The sequence below is a fragment of the Marmota flaviventris genome, chromosome 11 (genome assembly GCF_047511675.1).
Source record: "Marmota flaviventris isolate mMarFla1 chromosome 11, mMarFla1.hap1, whole genome shotgun sequence".
Classification (NCBI taxonomy): domain Eukaryota; kingdom Metazoa; phylum Chordata; class Mammalia; order Rodentia; family Sciuridae; genus Marmota; species Marmota flaviventris.
Genome location: NC_092508.1, coordinates 59,968,319 through 59,983,489, shown reverse-complemented (window position 1 = coordinate 59,983,489; position 15,171 = coordinate 59,968,319). Strand labels below are relative to the sequence as shown.

At 49.0% G+C, this 15,171-nt stretch overlaps 2 protein-coding genes across 4 annotated transcripts in view; both read left to right on the top strand.

The window, feature by feature from the left end:
* The window catches only part of Metap1d (methionyl aminopeptidase type 1D, mitochondrial), an 82,069-nt gene extending 78,177 nt beyond the window's left edge, over positions 1–3,892 (top strand). Inside the window, exons 7-10 of one of the 2 annotated variants that reach the window (XM_027946169.2) lie at positions 892–989; positions 2,311–2,358; positions 3,244–3,322; positions 3,457–3,892. In XM_027946169.2, the coding sequence (XP_027801970.2) occupies positions 892–989; positions 2,311–2,358; positions 3,244–3,322; positions 3,457–3,535 (304 nt within the window). In that variant the 3' untranslated portion in view covers positions 3,536–3,892. Of the gene's footprint in view, positions 1–891; positions 990–2,310; positions 2,359–3,181; positions 3,323–3,456 lie in introns of those variants that run through there. The other variant, XM_071619074.1, reaches the window with a different exon arrangement.
* A 4,914-nt stretch (positions 3,893–8,806) lies between these two features.
* Dlx1 (distal-less homeobox 1) lies at positions 8,807–11,389 on the top strand. Of its 2 annotated transcripts, XM_027946177.2 has the most exons (3): positions 8,807–9,119; positions 9,812–10,011; positions 11,135–11,389. In XM_027946177.2, the coding sequence occupies exons 1-3, from the start codon at positions 8,807–8,809 to the stop codon at positions 11,387–11,389; spliced, it is 768 nt and encodes a 255-aa protein (XP_027801978.1). The 2 variants fall into 2 exon arrangements, with proteins under 2 accessions (XP_027801978.1, XP_027801979.1); XM_027946178.1 differs by lacking the exon at positions 9,812–10,011 and having other exon boundaries at positions 11,135–11,211.
* Positions 11,390–15,171: the final 3,782 nt, after the last annotated feature.

The window sequence follows — 15,171 nt, the reverse complement described above, 5'->3', positions numbered from 1 at the left end:
GAAGCATTAAGAATTAGGAATCACACACTAACTTAGGCATCATAATGGTGAAAAAACATTCTTTATGGATTTCATTAATGTTGTAGGTCTTGAGTTGAACTCCAGAGTGATCACAAAGTTTTAGAGTGTTTCAAGAAAATTGACAAAAGAGAATTAGCCTTTTATGTGAGCATGTCTGTTTGTAAAATGTATAATATTTTGAAATAGGTCTGCATAAAGGAAACGATAGAAGTAGCAAGTCATATTTCTAGATTGTAATTTTCTTCTCTGTTTAGTTCCCAAATCATTAGTAATTTGCACAGCAGTTTACCCATAAAACCATAAAAACTATATAGATTTTTATGATCTGCATTAGATGCACATACCTTAGTTATGTATATCAATCTATGTGTGTATGCATATTCATTTCTTGTCTAAAAATGACCTTGAACACTGTACTAAGGTACATGAGTCAAACTACTGTGTTAGATACATACCTTCTTTCTTCATATATCCAAGGGAATTGTTATAAGCATCAGCAAAATTGAAAGTATTCCAGAATAAAGAAAATGGTAAGTTGGGGGCGGTAGTGCACACCTGTAATACCAGATAATCTAGTGGCTGAGGCAGGAGGATTCAAAGCTCATGGGCAGCCTCAGCAACTTAGCAAGGCCCAAAATTAAAATTTTTAAAGAATAGAGGATGTAGTTCAGTGATAGAGTGTTTGCCTAGCATGCCTAAAGCCTCAGGTTCAATCCCTAGCACCACAAAGAAAAAAAATATATATGATCAGACTCTAAATAGAGCTTATTTTTTTCTTTTTCAGGATATTTTATAATGACTTTCTTTTTATCTTAGCGTGCATTTAAAACTCATATACTTTAGTTAAATATCTTTTGGTCACTTTTAAAGCCGCATAACTCGTCAGAATGGTTTGCAAGTCTGTCCACATTTCGTGGGACATGGAATAGGATCTTACTTTCATGGACATCCAGAAATTTGGCATCATGGTAAGAAAATTAATTTGGAACTCTTTATTGAATGGAATCAGGCTAAGGTAGTTTTGCTCCTGAAAACTTACTTTGAATCAAATTATTATTCACGTGTGTGCATGTGTATGTTAAATGTAAAGGTAATAACTTAATTTTAACCAGCACATTACTATGTTACTAGATCAGAGCCCAGCAATTTCAGTCCCCAAATAAGGTTTATTTTACTTTTTGTCTTCTCATGAAGGGCGCATGACTGGAAAGCACAAGAAACATTTGTCTAGAAAAAGTTACTGAAAACAAAACACCACTGCATCAATGTCCCAGCAGCATGCACATAGGACTGTTTTCTGTTTTTCTTTTTCTACCCCTTTTTCTAACTGCTGACTGTTGTGGTTAAACTTCATTACATCCTACACAGTGTTGACAGCTGATGTATTTAGCAGCATGTACTCTTTTAGTGATTTCTAGATTATACCCACCCTTGCGTTCCTTCCCCAGAATCCCCTATTTTTCACTGCCTGGGTGTGCGCCCTACAGTGAGAAGGCAGTGGGCCTGAAGTGGTGGGAGGATTTGGGTTAAGGTATGAGGCAGCTGTTTGGAGGAGCCTAAAGTGGCTGCACATTTGGACAGGAACCAAAGAAAAATTGATCCTGAGGCCTGACCTTGTACTTGGGGTAGAATTGGTCTCTAGAGGAACTAAGGCCTGGAACCTACCCCTAGAGAGTCTCTGGAGACTCACAGGGACAGAACCCCTTTGGACAAAGAGCTGCACCTAACACAGCTCAGAAGAGGTCCATGTGAGAGTGCAGGAAGGGTCTGTTAGCCCTGTGCTCCACCCAGTGCAGATGCCTAGAATTAATTTATTTGAGGATAGAGGTACCTCTCTGCCTGCTTCAACCTGCACACCAGGATGCTATCCTCCCTTTGTGTACTTCACTAAGACTTCTTTCTCTTCGGGTCAAGGGTGAGGGTCAAGACCCTGACCTAGTGAGACCAGGAGATCTAGCAGCAGGTGGCCTGGGGAACATAAGAAGGGTGAGAGGGAGCCCTCCAGGTGTCTAAAACAACCAGACCATCCCCACCAAGTCTTGGCAAATACTTGGGGGTTGGGGGGAATTTGCCCAGAGCACAGAGAACTGCAAAGATTGAGGCCCAGGAGCTTTGTGTTTTACCTCTGGGGCCACCCAGGAATCTATGAGCTTTCACCTTTCTTTTCCCTAAAAGAAATAAAATTATCAAGTTTTTAAAGCAGACCCAACTCCCCTAATTGTGTTTATTTCTGCTTTCTGATTTCCTATTCTCACCACCCACCCACCCATCCTCATTTCTGTTTTGCAGAGAATGACAGTGACCTTCCCATGGAGGAGGGCATGGCCTTCACCATAGGTAAATGCTGGGGCTCCTCTTTGGAGAGCCATGACTCCTGGGTGGAAACTGGGAAACTGTTGCTGGCCTAGTCCTGAGAAGGACTAATAAAGCCAATCAGCATAATGAAATAATTCAGATGCATAGTAAATCAAATTAAATAATATCCTGGAGCCCCATCTTCCTAAATCAAATACTTACCAACACATTTAGGAGAAGGCAGCCATCCAACCTCTAATTCTGTTACCAGCATAATGTGGTGTTTGCCTTTTTGTTTTGTTTTGTTTTTTCATTAACACCCAGTAACTACAGGCGATTATGTCCCTTGCTCCCTGTCAGCAAGTGGCATGTACTCTCTGGCGGCCCATTCCTGGCTGATCTTGTGATTGGTGTCACCACCAAATCCCAATCACCTAGGGCCATGAAGACCTCGTATTTCTGACTGTGGGACTTAATGGAGAAGCAATTACAGTGAAATAAGAAAATTGTTATTTGCTGATTAATTAACATTTTGAGCATGTTTTAAAAATTCAAATATTTTAAAAAACTGACTGGTATTTATAAGAGGGACTAGTGTTTGGGTGGTTATTATCCACAGGGTCCTAATTAAGGCTTGATTAAAATGCCCTTATTTCTCTAAAAAATTATGAACTAGGCAACTTAATACATTTTTTAATGCTGTAGCATTTCCTCTTCCTACTGTTCAGTTTGTAGTATACGATGTAAGCAACATCAATTATCAGCCCTTGCAAGATTACAACATGAACTCGTGGGTGAAGCACTTAAGGGGGGGGGGGGGGTGTGTTTCCTTATTCTCTCTCTTTTTTTTTTTTTTAATAATCAGCCAAAGCAGTGTTTGACAAGAATCTGATGAGGTCACTGGAGTAAATATTTTACCTCTTACAGAGCCAATCATCACCGAGGGATCCCCTGAATTTAAAGTCCTGGAGGATGCATGGACTGTGGTCTCCATAGACAATCAAAGGTGTCTGCTTTCTGCCCTGTTGCTTTTAAATTGTTCGGGAAGGAAAGAGGTCTGACGGCGCTGGCGAGCTACTTTTGCTCGTGGTGGCCGAGCGGGCGCTTGGCTTGCGTCCTGACCGCTGCTCTGTGTTTCAGGTCCGCCCAGTTCGAGCACACAGTTCTCATCACATCTCGAGGCGCGAAGATCCTGACCAAACTGCCCCACGAGGCCTGAGAGGCTGCCCGAAGGTCGCAGAGGCCGGGCTCCGTTTTTCTCGATTTTTGAAATACAGCTAGAGAACTTTTAGAAGAAACAGGAGCAGCAGGTCACGCAGCATCCCGCCTAACACCTAATATCATTTTGGAAAAAAGGCGGTGGGGACTAGGAGCATTTGGAACTCAAATCAGAAAACGTGCCTGGGACGCTGCGGCTTCTGGAAGACGGGTCGGGGTCCGGGGCTCAGCTTCTCCAAGCGGGAAACGCATCTGGAGAGGAACGCGGACGCAGTCGTTTGGGAGAGGAGAGATTCTAGAAGCAGTTTTCCCTTTTCCTTGTCCAGAATTTGCCCCAATGAAAAACCTCTTAAACTCATTGTGTCTAAGCTCCTTGAGTCTGACAGTTACCACGGGGAGAGAGGGTAGGTGATTGGTTTTTGAGTCTCTGAACTTTTTTGCACGCGCGGAAAGAAAAACCCGAACTTAAGTGTTAGATGGCATTTTTTTAATCCGTTTTTTCCCTTGTGAATTTCACGTTGGCCGTCCCTGAGGACGCTCCAGAGGCCAACACCTGCTCCCAACCAAGCCCCTTAGGTTCATTTCCCTTTCACGCCGCTTTCCATGAAAAGATTTGCCCTCCGAAGCATTGATTGCAAACATTTTCTTGGCTGTGGACCCTGGGCCTGGCCCTTCTTCAGGGCTTTATCACTGCAGAAACAAGACTTTCCTGGTCTGCTGCGGCTGTTCCTTCCCCCCTCATCCAGTCTTCCGTGGCTTTCCCAGAGGTTGGGTTCAGACCCTCTCACTCCCCACTCATGCACACACAAGCACACTAGACCGTTTGTTGCACTAGAAATTCGCGCTGCGGGCCCACTCGCCCCGATGTAAATAGTATCTGGCTGGTGAGCGGTTCCCCTAGTCCCTAACAGATATCTCCCATATTGACCCTGATGGGACCCGCGCTTGAGCTCGGCAAGGGCCACAAAGGTCAAGTATTCCCAAGGCGCACAGAATCCCAGCGAGAGGAGATATGGGCACTTTGGAGACAAGGGCTTAGTTGGCCTGGACTGGAGCTGGCAGCTTTAGCTATTTCTTTCTGCCAGCAACTCCAACCCGTTTCAGGAGCAGGAACCCACCTGTCCACGCTGTTTCCCAAGGGCCATTCCTGCCGGGAGCAATTTCCCTTCCCTTCCTCTTGCTTTCTAAGATCTGTTCACACTCGGCTCAAGGGAGGGGAGGGACTGGGCCTCTAGTAGTCCACAAAGGAAACTGGTCCCCTCTGCCTATGGTTTTAGGAACCAGTCCAGTGAGGATGTCACCGTGGCCAGTGATTGTGCTAACTTGTTTCTACTAAAGTGGCCCTTTCAAAGTTGCCATTGGCTAAATGTAGGTTGGGGTCACCTGTAGTTGCCCCCACAGATATAGGTGGCTATATTGGGGACTAGCTTGTCTTGATGGCACCCAGAGTGGTAGGACAGGAGACAGGAAACTGAGGACAATACGTCGTTCTAAAAGTGATGAGTCTCAGCTCTTCCTGAACTCTAGACTTGCTGCATGGCTCCCCAACCCTCTGACTCCATTTCTCCAGGGATGTAGAGTTTGGGATAGAAGTGATTCTGATTCTAGTGGGTCTGAAAGTTGGAAAAGTTGAGGGAGGGGTTGAGGATTTACAAGATCCATAGATAAACTTTTGAGATGCTCTGGAGTTGGCCAGGCAGAAAGAAGACCAATCAGGGCAGTTTCCCCATAACAATTTGGATTTTGAAGAGAGGAACAGGGCCTAGCTGACCTTGGGAGAGGGTTGCCAGAGAATGACTTCACTTGTCTCCTAGAGCAATCGGATTGCAGCCATTAGCACAGTACCTTTATCTGCAGATCAGTTTACTCTGAGGTTCGTTCCCTAAGGATAGTTTTATTAGGACCACAGGATTTTACCAACCACTGGGGTAACACGCTGCTCCTGCAGCAATTATTTTGAGGTGAAGGTATTTATGGGACAGGTATATAATCCTGTTTATTAAAATGACTAACTTAAAGGTATGTGTGTGTGTATCCATCTGCCACTACTCAGCAGCTCTGTAGGAAACAAACTTGAATTAGAATGAATTCCATTTCACATGCTTTGAAGTTGAGATTAGGAAGTACGTTTTAAAAGTATCTTGTCTATGCCTCCTCTCCCCTCTGCCAGCTGAACTGGACTCTAATCTTAACCCAGAGCCAAGTGTGATTAGATTTATACCATTAGGACTGGTCCTGAGGTGACTCCAATAGGTTCTACTCAGAATCCCAAACCTTCAGTATCAATAGAATTTTGTTTCTTCTCAGAGCTTGGACAAAGGTCTAAGCAAACTGGCATTTTAGAACAGGTGTAGCCTTAGAGGTGGGGCGGTGGGAGGGATCCACTCAGAGAGTAGAGATAACATTGCACATTGAGGAGCTAACTAAGGCCCAGCTGGCTGCACTGTAGAGGGGGTAACTCAGCCTCTCTCCCCAAACCTGCTTCTCTGGGGTGGGAATTCTGGAGTATAGATAGACATTCCCTTGCCTATATACAATTCAATTCTAAATTAAGCTAGGCTCTGAAACCTTATCCCGAGGGAGTGCATGCCAAACCTTTATTTCTGGAGCCAGCCTGGTCCCCTGCACCGGGAACTCAACCATCCCCCTCATAGACATGTAAAGACCCAGCACCAAGGAAGACTGGCAACGTGCGGCCCTCTCCTCCCCTTTTCCTTCAATTCCCTGGGATAAACTAGCCCTAGGCGGCCGAGTCTTGGGGGGGGGGGGGGTTTCTTCATGCCTTTCTCTGAACTCAGGGAGACAACATTCTGATTTTCCCCGGTCCCAACCTCGACCCCGTGCCAGCCATGGAGATCACTTACGTGGGCAGGGCCTGCAAGGCCAGCGCGAGAGACCCGGGGCTTGGGCTGCATCCGAACGGCCGTGCTGGGCGCACAGCGTGGCACTCCAACACCCCAAAAAAGGCTTGAGGAAGGAGCAATTAAAACCACAAGTGCGACAGGGAAATCAAGACAGCCAAGAGGCTCCAGGAGTTGTCTAGTGGCAGAGTCATTAACTGGTTGTTGCTACAAAGCCTCACCGTGTGGTTTGGTGATTAAGAGGGAAAAAAAATCTTTTAAGCGTTGGCAAACCCGTTATTGGTTTGGAGGAGGATTGGTTGTTTTTTTTTTTTTTTTTTTGCTTTTGTTTTTCTTTTTTGCTCCAACCACGCTGCCTGAAATATTTCTGCCCCTGCACTGTGCCCTTAATTCAATGGAGAGGAATTCCGCGGGCTGGAGCTGCTGCTACAGAAGTTAAAAAGAGAGAGAAACCCCCTCTCTACTAATATCTGTAACGACAGCACCGATGTAATTTGTTTTGAACGTTCATTTTTATTGGTGTTCCCTCTGCCAAAATGTGCTTGATTACAGAGGTTTGTCCTGTGATCATTGCACACTTCAGACAGGGGAAGGTGCGGTAGCGAAGGTTCAGCTCAGGCCAGATCAAATCCCCGGCTGTTTAACGCTGAAAGGCTGCATGTTGCTATTAGTGTTAAATATATGGCTAATTATGCGTATGAAAATTAAACATCAGTGTTATGCTAATGGGGAGCCTTCAGCTGCGGATCTGAGCACTTGAGACTACCATTTAATCAAATGAATCAGTAACTAATACATCTGCACGTGTGAACTTTCACAAGATCATTTCCCCGTTCCCGTCACACCGTTAAATTATGAAAGAAATAATTATCAACACTTTCTAATTATCTAACAAAGTAATTTGGGATTCACCGTAGGGCTGGCGAGATGGGGGACCAACAGTCCCTAGCAGCCAACATAGTGTGCGCCACGCCGCGTGGGGTGGCTGTGTGGTAGTAGTGGGGGCACGGGGGCCTTTTGTGCGCTTTTCTGTATCTAACATCCCAGAAGACCGAGGCACCGGTGGCAACTGTTACCTCAACCAGCCCTGCTCCGAGGCCCACTGATGTCCGTTTTGGCCACTGGAATTAAAATAATGGGCGACAAAGAGAGATATGACTGCACAGATATTCAAGCCTTACATAGGCCTGGTTCTGCCGCGGGTTTCGATGTCCTCCAAGGACTCCTAACCCCCGGGTATTCTTGCCAGACCTTGGGAAGCAAAAAAATGACCACCTGGCGCCCGCGGCTCGGGCAGAGCTGAGCAGATCGGCCCCTCGGCTCCATGCAGTGCCGCGCCCTCTGGGCGAGTGAGCCCGGGGCGCACCGTTCAGAGGGAGTGGAGAGGGGAGGGGGAGGCGCTGGAAGGTTGGGAGGGAAAGAGGGTGTGTGTGTTGGGGGAAGGAGGCGGTGCGGCCGCTTTTCCTGGGAGGAGAAGCGCGGGTTCCTGGCTCTCCACGCGCACTGCTTTTATCAGACCGGTGCAGCCTCGAGCTGGATTGACCAGCTGGGCCTGGAGCGATGCGAGCTGGCCCCTGGGAGCAGCAGCGGCGGCAGCAGCGGCGAGGCGGCCGAGTGAGTTGGTCTGGAGGGCCCTCAAACCCCGACCCCAGGGATGTGGCAAAGCGGACCTGGGCCAGGGAGGCGCGGCCGGGAGGGCTCTGAACTAGGCACAGGACGGTCAAGAAGACTGCAGTTCTGTTGGCTGCCTTGGTCGCCCCTCAGTGCGCTACTCCGCGATCCATAGGCTGCGACCAAACCCTAGAGCCGCCCTAAGCTCAGCACCCGACTGGGTAGTAGTGACGAGAAGCGGTCCTGAGTTCTCCGCGTTGGGGGCGGACGAAGAGTGGGGACAGTAGGGAAGCGGGCGACAGCGGGGAGCAGCTGGTTGGTTTCTGGGAAGAGAGCACGCAAGGGAGGTGGGAGGCTGAAGAGCTGCGGGCCTCCGAGGTCCCAGAGCGGACGCTGCAGCCTATTGTGCGTCCCGCAACGCGCGCTCTGTTGCAGAGGAGCCCGGGCCGGGAAGTGTGGAACAGTCCCTCCAGAGGCCGGGCCGCCTTGCCGGCTCTAGTCCAGCGGAGCCCGAGCGACTCGGACCAATCCCCGGTGATTATGCAAGACAGCGGACCAATCAGCTCCGCCAGCTCATGAATATTTATGACCTTGGCTGAGTCAAAGCTTTGAACCGAGTTTGGGGAGCTCGGGAGCATCATGCTTAGACTTTTCAAAGAGACAAACTCCATTTTCTTATGAATGGAAAGTGAAAACCCTTGTTCCGCTTAAATTGGGTTCCTTCCTGTCCTGAGAAACATAGAGACCCCTAAAGGGAAGCAGAAGAGAGAGAGACCCACACCCAGACCCCGCGAGAAGAGATGACCATGACCACCATGCCAGAAAGTCTCAACAGCCCCGTGTCGGGCAAGGCGGTGTTTATGGAGTTTGGGCCGCCCAACCAGCAAATGTCTCCTTCTCCCATGTCCCACGGGCACTACTCCATGCACTGTTTACATTCGGCGGGCCATTCGCAGCCCGACGGTGCCTACAGCTCGGCCTCGTCCTTCTCCCGACCGCTGGGCTACCCCTACGTCAACTCGGTCAGCAGCCACGCGTCCAGTCCCTACATCAGTTCGGTGCAGTCCTACCCGGGCAGCGCCAGCCTCGCCCAGAGCCGCCTGGAGGACCCAGGTACGTGCGCTAGCCTGGGAGAGAAGGAAAGGAAAGAGGGAGAGAAAGGGAGGGGGAGAGAGAGAGAGAGAGAGAGAGAGAGAGAGAGAGAGAGAGAGAGAGAGAGAGAGAGAGAGAGAGAGAATGAGAGAGAGAGGGGCAGAAAGAGGTGGGGTGGGGGTGGGGAGGGCGCGGGAGCAGTAGAGGTTTCGGATATCAATCTGTGGATCCTTGTCATAGCAAAGATTTTTTTTTTTTAATCCGCCCAATTCGCAACCATGTAGCAAAGGATAAATCCGAGAGAGTCTCCGGGCACTGGCTGGGCCTCTGAGCGGCTCGGTGCGCCGAGCACACAATGCCCTGCTGGAAAACAGAAACCCACATGTGCACGTATTAGTCTCTAATTATTTATTGCGTAGCGCTATAAACAATGTATGCAATTAAGGGTAATTAAACCTCAACTACCGCCTGCAAAAATAGCAAACTTCCCCTGCAAAGGCAATAGCTGCGCTCCTGGGAACGGCCCCATCCCGCCTGCAGCTGCCTGGGACCGGCCCTCGGATTTGGAGGACACTTCCCAGGCTTCAGTTTCTTGAACGTTTTCTTCCCTGGCCCAGCCTCTGCTGTCCCCTCGGTAGCTACTCGCTCTCCTCTCTCCACACTAAAAGCGGCCCCTGCCTTAACAACAGTCCCCGCTTCTGCTGTCCCTCCAGGGGCGGACTCCGAGAAGAGCACGGTGGTGGAAGGCGGTGAAGTGCGCTTCAATGGCAAGGGGAAAAAGATCCGCAAACCCAGGACAATTTATTCCAGTTTGCAGTTGCAGGCTTTGAACCGGAGGTTCCAGCAAACTCAGTACTTAGCTCTGCCCGAGAGGGCGGAGCTCGCGGCCTCCTTGGGACTCACGCAGACTCAGGTACCTCGCCGCTGCCACTCCGTCAAGCAGGCTTCACGCTGCGGGCCTGAGCCCGGGGCTTCATTTTTAGCTCACTGGGCTTCAGGTTCGAGGTGTCAGTGTGTGTGAGTGTGTGTGTGTCCGTCTGTCCGTCCGTCCCTCCCTCCCTAACCCAGGGTCCCAGTCCCCATCCACCTTCATTCTCTCTGCCCGAGCTCGGTCGCTGCTGTCTGTACACCGACTTTCCTGCCGCCTGGTCCTTCGACCCTGGACAATCTGATTAGGGAGCAGGAAAGATTGCCCCAGACGTTTTGTTTGGGGATTCTGAGGTCACACGTGCCCGAACAACTGGAACAATAGACGCAGGACTTAATCCCTCCTTTGCCTTTAAAGTGTATTGCTAATCACTGCAGCGTGGGCCTTCGCCTTGGTCTCCCTCTTCACCCTGTGGCACTGGGGATCCTTTCCCCTGCCCTTTCACCTCCCAAGGCCCAAACTCTAGAGAGGAAAGAAGACTTTCCTTTTTGGATTTCTCTAAGACTCCGGGGAGTTCTGGGCGGTTCTGCCCGCGGCTGGCGCGGGTTTCCAACGTCCGGCCCGGGATTTGGATTGGAGTTGGGAAAAGCAAACAGACCCTTGGGAAAGGTTGGTTTCAATCCAAAGAAAAGTTAAGCAAAACTTTATGGCCTCCTCATTCAGTCCCCAACTCACTCAAGGGCAAAAAGGACGGCGCAAAGAGAAGGCGGTCGATTTACAAATAAATTTTCTCCACTCCTATCTAGGTTTTTTTTAATTTCTTTATTGATATTGATATTAGAATTGCGAGGTGTTGTGCAGGTGTTGCGTTATCCAAAGTTGCCAAGGTCGGACTGGGCCTTGATTCCCTGCGGGCCCCTTACCACCACGCCCCCCTGGCTCTCAGAGAGCTGCTCAAGAGGTGGCCAGCGCCGGTCGTCCAGCTTTATAGTATTTGGCTTTCACCGAGGGAGGGACGTCTCTGCTCCCGCAGCAGGGAGCTGCCAGCCTTCGCAGGGCAGCGGGGCCTCCTATCTCTGCTCTCCTGTAGTTCACTTCTCTCCTCCTAGGTAGACCTAGGTAGACTCAGTGATCCCATCACGAGTCACGTTGTTGTCCGATCTTGCAGGTCAAGATCTGGTTCCAGAACAAGCGCTCCAAGTTCAAGAAGCTGATGAAGCAGGGCGGGGCGGCTCTGGAGGGTAGCGCGCTAGCCAACGGCCGGGCTCTGTCTGCAGGCTCCCCACCAGTACCACCCGGCTGGAACCCTAATTCCTCCTCCGGGAAGAGCTCAGGCAGTAGCGCGGGCTCCTACATCCCCAGCTACACGTCGTGGTATCCTTCCGCGCACCAAGAAGCTATGCAGCAGCCCCAACTCATGTGAGGTTGCCCACTCGCACCTTCCCGCCTCCTTCCCGTCTCCCTTGGCCCGGGCCCCTCCCGCCTCCAGGTTCATCCACCCTGTCTGTGTGCCCTGAGCCCGGAGGAGGGCCAGAGGGAAAGAAGAAACAGTGAAGGCATGACGCCCGCCTCCTCCTTGGAGTCCCTGGAGGTCCGACGCAGCGACTCCCCAGCGCCAGTACTCTCGCCGGAATCCCGTCCTGGGCCACGCGGTGACTGCAGAGTGGCCTGGAAGCGCAGCTATGGTCACCCGAGACAGCCGGAGCAGCAAGACAAACCCGCTCGATCCCACCCTCCGACCCTCAGCTTTGTGGGACTATCAGGAAAAACAAAAACAATGTAGAAAAAGCAAAAGTTCTTTTCTGTCCTGTCCGTCTCTTGTCTCCTTTTGCTCTGTTTGTGCGCTGAGTAAAGATCCTCTCGTCGTCTGCTGTTATTCTGCCGCCACTGCAAAGTCACCAGGTCTGAGCCACACGCGGCCCCCTGGGCCGCCCATCTCCGGATCCTGGGTCGTTTTGTCCTTTCAGGCCTTCTCCTAGTCCCTACCTGACCACCTGTGTAGCTTGTTTGAGAATTGGGGGAAATTGGAGGGAGGGGTTTTTATTTATTGAAAAAATGGACTTCACCTGAGGCTGAGTGTTGGCCAATTCCAGGTTCTGTGGAGTGTGAGCGCACACTGTCCAAACGCACTGTTTACCTTAAATTCACCCGGAAAAAACGAACAAGGAGGACGCAGTGAATTTTAATTTATACAGTAACTTTTGTATTTCGCTGGTATGGAGTGGTTGAAGCTGAATTATTCGAATTTTTTTTACTACTTCAAGTAGGGTTTTGTCAACTCGGGAAGAACAACTCGCTTAGTCGCTTTGCCTGGACTAAAAGAAAATCCTAATTTGAAAGAGACAGGACCTATGTGCAGCAGTGAAAAAACAGGCAAGAGTGAGCAAGCGCCCTAATCCCGATAGGGCTTTAAAGAAAGCAAAAACAGCTTTATAACAATCCCCAGAGGTTTGACCACAGAATGCCAGTCACCACCCTGAAGGCATAGTCTCCAGTGCAGGATCTAATAGTTGTACATATTATTATTGTTATTATTATTATTATTGTTCTGTAAACATGTTGCACAATCTTAGCTTTTTTTTTTTTCTGTTGTGTGTGGCTGTAAAACCTGATGCTTTGTGAAATGAGAATCTTGACATTCTACTTGTGAAATTTGGAAAATGTGACCAATTGAAATCAACTGTGTTTTGTGTTCTCTATGTCAAAGTTTAGTTTTATATTGAGAATGTTAACTTATTGCTTTGTATCTTGGGGGAAAAAAGAACTTTGTAAATAAGTTATAAAGTTTCTTTGAGACAGTAAAATTATGGTTTCAAGAAAGACCTGCTGTCTCCTGTGCTGGGTGTGGGATGAGGGGATGGGCCCAAGCTCCCATCCCATATATACATCCCATATATACAGATAATAGGGGACAGTTAACTTTTCTGGGATGGATTAGGGGCACCCAACTCCAGACAAATCAATATCATCCCAGGGCCTGTGGGGTGCTCCAATAGGCCTGTTTAACCTGACTTGCTGGCTCAGCCTTCAAGGTATCTGGTCTCTACCTGAGTGGGTGGGATGGGTTTGGAGTGCCAAGGAAAGGTCTGGGAAGGGGGCTGGGGAACAGGTGTGGCAGGGCAGCCCCTCCCTCAGAAACCAAAAGAAAGGTGAGATGTGGCTGGGAAAGGAAAGCAGAGTTCAAAGGCTGAGACACTGGAGTTCCCTCCATGCCCAGCCACCTCTGGGAAGCCTGAAAGCAAGGGACACCATGCTTTGCTCTTATACTCTGCTCCATCTGGCTTTCCGCTTTTGCCTACCGGCAGTGTATCCTATGGGGGGCGGGGGGGGGGGACGGCCAGACGGGACTTGAAGGATAGTTTGTCAGACCACCCCCATCAGTGAGCTCCAGGAAACAAGGCACAGTCCCAGGGAAGCACCCGCGCCCCTTCAAAGCAGAAAGGCACTTTTTACCTAATGATCATGGGTTTTTCTCTACCCATCCAAGAAGTGGAAGTGCCAAGAGAGGGGTAGGTGGGCTCAACTGACTTCTAGGAACCCAGAGCTGACCAAAGTGAAGCATTTCGACCCCTCTGTAGCCCTGAAGTCCGGAAGCCAGGTCATTATAGAGAAACCTTCCGTAGAGAGCTGGGATTCAGTTCATTCCAGGAGAACGCGGGTTCCCACAGACTAAAACCAGACTGACTCCCTTCTCCGCTTGGTGGCCCGTGCTCCTGACCAGCCCCAGTCTTCACCACTGACCCCAGACTCGGCAGAGGCAGCTTCGGAAAGTTGCGGGTCCCAACAGGCAGCCAGGAGCGCTTCCCGCTTCCCTCGCATCCGCCTTGCTACGCTGCTGCGGCAGGGGCTGGCCCCCCGCCTTTGGGGGGCCCTTTCCAGCGCGCGGTGGGGAGCAGAGCTGGGAAAGCAGTGATCTGTGTTGTGACAAGCACCCATTTTTCAATTGGTGATGGTGAAAGATCAGATGCGTCGGGTTCTTCCGACGCCCTTTGGGGAGGGGAGGAGGACATGGCGGGGCTTGGGAGGGGGCAGCGTAATGGATGAAGCAGGGGAGGTAGTGCAGGATGAAGCCGGGACCTCTACGTTGGTTCTGAGTTGGAAATTGGGACTTTTCCTCTCCTGGCAGCCCTCAGAATCAAGAGTGCAAATGAAGAGATCAGACCCCGGAGACCAGGTTGGGGCCGACTCACCGGCCTCAAAACAGAGAGCCAACCATTTCTCAGGCTGGGACCAAGAGTTGGGCAGAGGCCTTTCTGGATTCAGTTTCCCTCGGGATATGTGACTTTGCTAAGGGGAGATTTCTCTCACTCCTCTAACTCGGGTTCCCCAGACAACAGCTAGGACTCAAGGGCTCAAGCCACAGGCAAAATCTATTTGGTCAAGCCAATTTTAATACTTTGAGATATTAGCTTATACTAATTTAATAATCTCTTGCTAACAGTTCAAATAGAGAAATTATTAGTTTTAGCTCAAGGAAGGCGGTCTTTAGTTAGGTTCTATTATAATTATAAGCGGTTGTACTTTTAAAAAATGTTAATCTCAATATAGGCCTAATTAATGCTGCCTTGTTACTGACAAGTAGTTCATCAAATATCTGATTCAAAGATTTTCATAATGAGTATATTAATTAAACTATGAATAATCTAAAGGTGGTTATATTTAAACAATACCTCATTATAATGATTAAATACTGATTTCGAATATTATGTCTTAACAATTGTCACTTAGAAAACACAACCTTTCCTTATGTATGAGTCTGTAATGGCAAAATGCAATTTTGGGATTTTTTCCCTTGTTCAAAAAATGTGAACCTCATTTTAAAACACTTCTGAAATAGGTTACACACAGCTTAATGATTATCAAAATGACTCTTTTCTGCAAAAAAAGACCCCAAAGTGCGCGTACAGCTGCAAACCCAAGAGGGTCAGCATCATTTCACTGTATTCTCTTCTTGATTACAAGCCGGGCCCATCAAACACAACATAATTACAGTAATTTCAGGTTTATTTATTCTAATGCAGTTTCCCCATCTCTCTGGTAATTATGAGCAATTTTTTCGCCCAGGGAATCTTTTTGCATTAACAAAAGAGATAACGCACTGAAAGCCAAATTTGCTGTGCATTGAGAAAAGGAAAAAAAAAATCAAATAGGTGCGAGCTGCCATCTCTGCAATTCTCCGGTACCGGAGCCGGCAAATTGCTTGCA

Coding starts and splice junctions, on each gene's coding strand:
- Dlx1 (XM_027946177.2), top strand. CDS start 8,807: ATGACCATGACCACCATGCCAGAAAGTCTCAACAGCCCCGTGTCGGGC. Junction 9,120..9,811: donor GAGCCGCCTGGAGGACCCAG/GTACGTGCGCTA, acceptor CTGTCCCTCCAG/GGGCGGACTCCGAGAAGAGC. Junction 10,012..11,134: donor TGGGACTCACGCAGACTCAG/GTACCTCGCCGC, acceptor CCGATCTTGCAG/GTCAAGATCTGGTTCCAGAA.